The following is a 3,583-nucleotide window of genomic DNA, read 5'->3' on the forward strand; positions in this document are numbered from 1 at the left end:
GAGTCGAGTCGAGTCCTTCGATCCAACTCAATTTGTCCCGGGCGGAATGTCACAATGTTAGACTGGCAAACGTGATAAGCCCGGGCTGCTGCCAGCTGCCAGCTGCTCCGATCCCCGCCTGCATTTCTTGCTTGACTTCTTGTGCAGTCACTTTTAACGCCAAGTCAGTGGCAGGACATCAGAGAACGGAAAACAGGAGTCCTCCACCGCCCAACCCAAGGGTGCATTGATAAGTGCCAGCGGTTTATGGAAATTGATGGAGAGGAATTCATGTAATTGACAAGCGAAACGAAATTGCATACAAATTGCTTAATCCTAGGAACTTGCAATCTAAAATAAATTAACTTTTAATTAAAGCAAAGCAAAAGGACACAACAAAAAAAAGAAAAATAGGAAAACAAAAAGGATTCTTCGACGGGCCGAAGCTTGCAATACCCTTGCAGGATGCATTGATTGAATTTCAGCTTAAAATGCAAAAAGTGTAATCAAGGCCTTGTCTTTACTTTAAACGTTAAATAAAGATGGCTGTGCAACGGATACTTATTGCCAAATCTATAATCGGACTGTCTGGACAAGAGGCCTTGCCGCAATGACTGAAACCCGCCCCTGCAAGAGTGCAAAGAAAACTAAACTAGGAACTAAGTTAAATACACTATGTACAGCAGTGGAATGGAACTGAGTTGGGAACTTGTTGGGAGCTCACTTCAAGGCAGCCTTGTTCTTCAGCGGCAGAAAGGCGGCCAACAGACATCCAGCTGTGCGAAAAGGAGCAGGGATTAGGAGGTCACCTTCGAGATGGACTTCGATTGCGAGCCACTTACCCAACATGAACGAACTGATCATAAAGAAGGGCGGCACACAGCCCAATCCCATCAGGGCCGGGAAGAAGATGTTGCCCAGCAGTGAGCCCAGGCGACCGAACATCATTTCCAGCGAGACAATCATCGTCCTAGGGGGATGGTAAAATTACTCTTTGACAAAAACCCACACCTTGTGCACTGAAAACCTACCTGAGCGAGGTGGGAAAGAGATTGACCGAGGCACTGATCACCGAAGTGGCCGATATGCTGCCCATGGTCACGAAAAGCGAGGCAATGGCCACTGTGGATACCGCCGAACTGGACCAGTACATTCCGATGGAACAGCAGCCGGCCGCGAAGAGTCCCAAGGCTGAAATGAATAAACAAGTTCCATCGACTGATACTTTTGGTTAACACTTGGCACTCACTCATGATGCGCTTGACGCCAACCAGATTTACGAGGAATCCAGCCAGCATATAGGCCACTAAGCCCGCGGCAGCCACAATCAGATTGTTGGTGTAGGTGGATGCTGTTATATTCACAACGCACTCGGCGTTGGGATCCCTCCGCAAGGCTGCCTCCAGCTGGCTTTGGGTGCGGTTGACACTGAACTCCAGGATGTTGCAGATGCTCGTCGAATCCGACTGACCCTCCTTCAACAGTTCGTACTCGTTGATCGACGCAAAAAGCTGTGGCAGCCACAATCGGAAGGTGTTCTGTCTGTAGGATTAAGATTTACCAATATTTGTTGTTGGGGATATATCATATCTGAGCACTTACCCCAAGAGCACGCAAAAGTTGAGCAGGTACACCCAAAGCGAAAGGCCCAAGTAGGGCTTGGTGAAAAGTGGACGCAGCTGGGTGAAACCCGAACGTAGAGAGCTCTTCTTAGCGTCCTGACACTCTGGATCCTGAGTTTCAGCACTCTCGATGGGTATTTTGAACTCAGCCGGAACCACTTCTCCCTTTTTGTGTCTTTTCTCAGGAACGATTACTTCATTGGCCAGCAGCTTTATCTGTTTGATATTTGGTTTATTGGATATGAATAAATTAACCAAGATTGAAAGGTTTTACTCACTGGAAACGAGTCCTTGGGTTTCCGCGAGTTTAGATGGTACATGAACTTGAAGGCAGCCATGGCCTCCCGGTTGCGTCCCTTGGACATGAGAAACTTCGGGCTCTCCGGGAAGAAAAAGAAGAGCACAAAGCTCAGGAAACTGGGCACTGCGGTGATGGCAACGAAAACTTGCCAGGAAGTCACTGAAATAGGTGGGATTTAAATTAAAAAAGGGGTGCTATAAATAGGTATAGATCTAATTTGTGCTCAGTCTGGGTTTTAGCATCACTAGGGTAGTACTCATAGTTTTATTATTTAAACAAACCACTACTCTCTACTCCATAAACTTGATCAGTATCGTAAAACGTTTGGTTAAAATCTGGTCGAACAACCTGCATAAGTATGTGGGTGCCACACGGCAGACGTTTTTTGTTATTACTTTGCTACACTACTACTTGCATTTCACTTGATGGAATCGGTAAAGCTATCTAAGCTGCCTTTACAACTTGGAGGGCGCGTGGAGTTCATGTATCGTTTGACTGATTGTTCCCACGGGGGATGGAGCCTCGGGTATTGCTTATCATCAGCTGTTCCTTGGCAGCTTATCTGGTTATCAGTCCGCTTATCCCGACCTTATCGCTGGTAAACACGTAACACGCCCTCGGTACTTACGCGTCAAATTCCAGAGACGGAGGTTCCACGTTTGGGGCAAAATCACCATGGCCAATCCCGGCAGCGTGAGCGTGGCAATGGAGAACATGATGCCCACCATCATCATGATACGCTGACGATGCTTCCGTCCGTGGAGTTCCGTCAGATAAGTCATGAGCACGGCAAATGGGCCACTCATGCTGGATGAATCACAACACGGAGATGCAGGTCAGAAGACTGGTCAGTCGTGGCCTTGATGAGATAGTTACTTACCAGAAGCCACCCAGGTACTTGAAGACCATCAGCTGGATCCTGTTTTGACTGAGGGCCCCGCCCAATACGCACAGCGTATCGACGGCATAGCCCACAATCAGGAGCTTTCTCCTGCCCTTCGTGTCGGCCAAGTAGCCCCACAAAATCGCCGAGCTGATCATGCCCGCGTACGTGATGGCGTTAAGGATGCCCTTGTCCAGAAGGCTCAGCTTGAGATCGCATTCGGCACTGGGCAGAATGTAGGACATCGTGGAGGTCTCGTAGACGGTGCCCATCGCCGCTGGAACGGCGGCCACCAGAAGGAGGATATTGAACATCCCAAAGCCAGCTGCATCGATGGCGGTCTCGAAATCCGCCGCTGCATCTTTCTGCGGAGGATCTTCTTGCTGCTCCGCAATCTTGGGCAGCTTGGAATCGCCGGATTCTGCGGGTTCGGGTTCTCTGGGTTCGCCCATTGTGCTTAGTGCTTGGATCGCCCCTGCTAACTGAACTTGAGCCGGAGGGCGGATACGTTATATCTTCCAGACTGCGCTGGGGCCTCAAATTATTTCTGTTTGTCAATAGACGAGAGAAAACAAGCGATGGTGATGCCCATTGAGACTATCTAGCGACTACGGATTACCCTACAGAAAAAAAACGTTATAAAAGCAAGCGGCTGAAGTGTATTATTTATTCAAGATTCAGTTCACTAATATTATAAGTTGGGCTGTACTTTTATCAGCCAGTCAGTTCCACTCCAAACAATAGTGTGCACTTTTTTCCAGCTAGTCCTTTCAAAGAAAACAAAACTATTTCGATTAT

General features: G+C 48.2%; 1 protein-coding gene across 1 annotated transcript; it reads right to left on the minus strand.

Annotated features, from left to right (window-relative positions):
* Positions 1–243: 243 nt before the first annotated feature.
* On the minus strand, positions 244–3,281 carry LOC108015398 (synaptic vesicle glycoprotein 2B). Its single transcript, XM_017081818.4, has 8 exons — positions 2,783–3,281; positions 2,531–2,709; positions 1,880–2,061; positions 1,582–1,817; positions 1,229–1,521; positions 1,011–1,170; positions 822–949; positions 244–755 (listed from the first exon to the last, which is right to left on the minus strand). The coding sequence occupies exons 1-8, from the start codon at positions 3,235–3,237 to the stop codon at positions 700–702; spliced, it is 1,689 nt and encodes a 562-aa protein (XP_016937307.3). The 5' UTR covers positions 3,238–3,281; the 3' UTR covers positions 244–699.
* Between the last annotated feature and the right edge of the window lie 302 nt (positions 3,282–3,583).

Source organism: Drosophila suzukii, chromosome X, assembly GCF_043229965.1.
Source record: "Drosophila suzukii chromosome X, CBGP_Dsuzu_IsoJpt1.0, whole genome shotgun sequence".
NCBI classification, from domain to species: domain Eukaryota; kingdom Metazoa; phylum Arthropoda; class Insecta; order Diptera; family Drosophilidae; genus Drosophila; species Drosophila suzukii.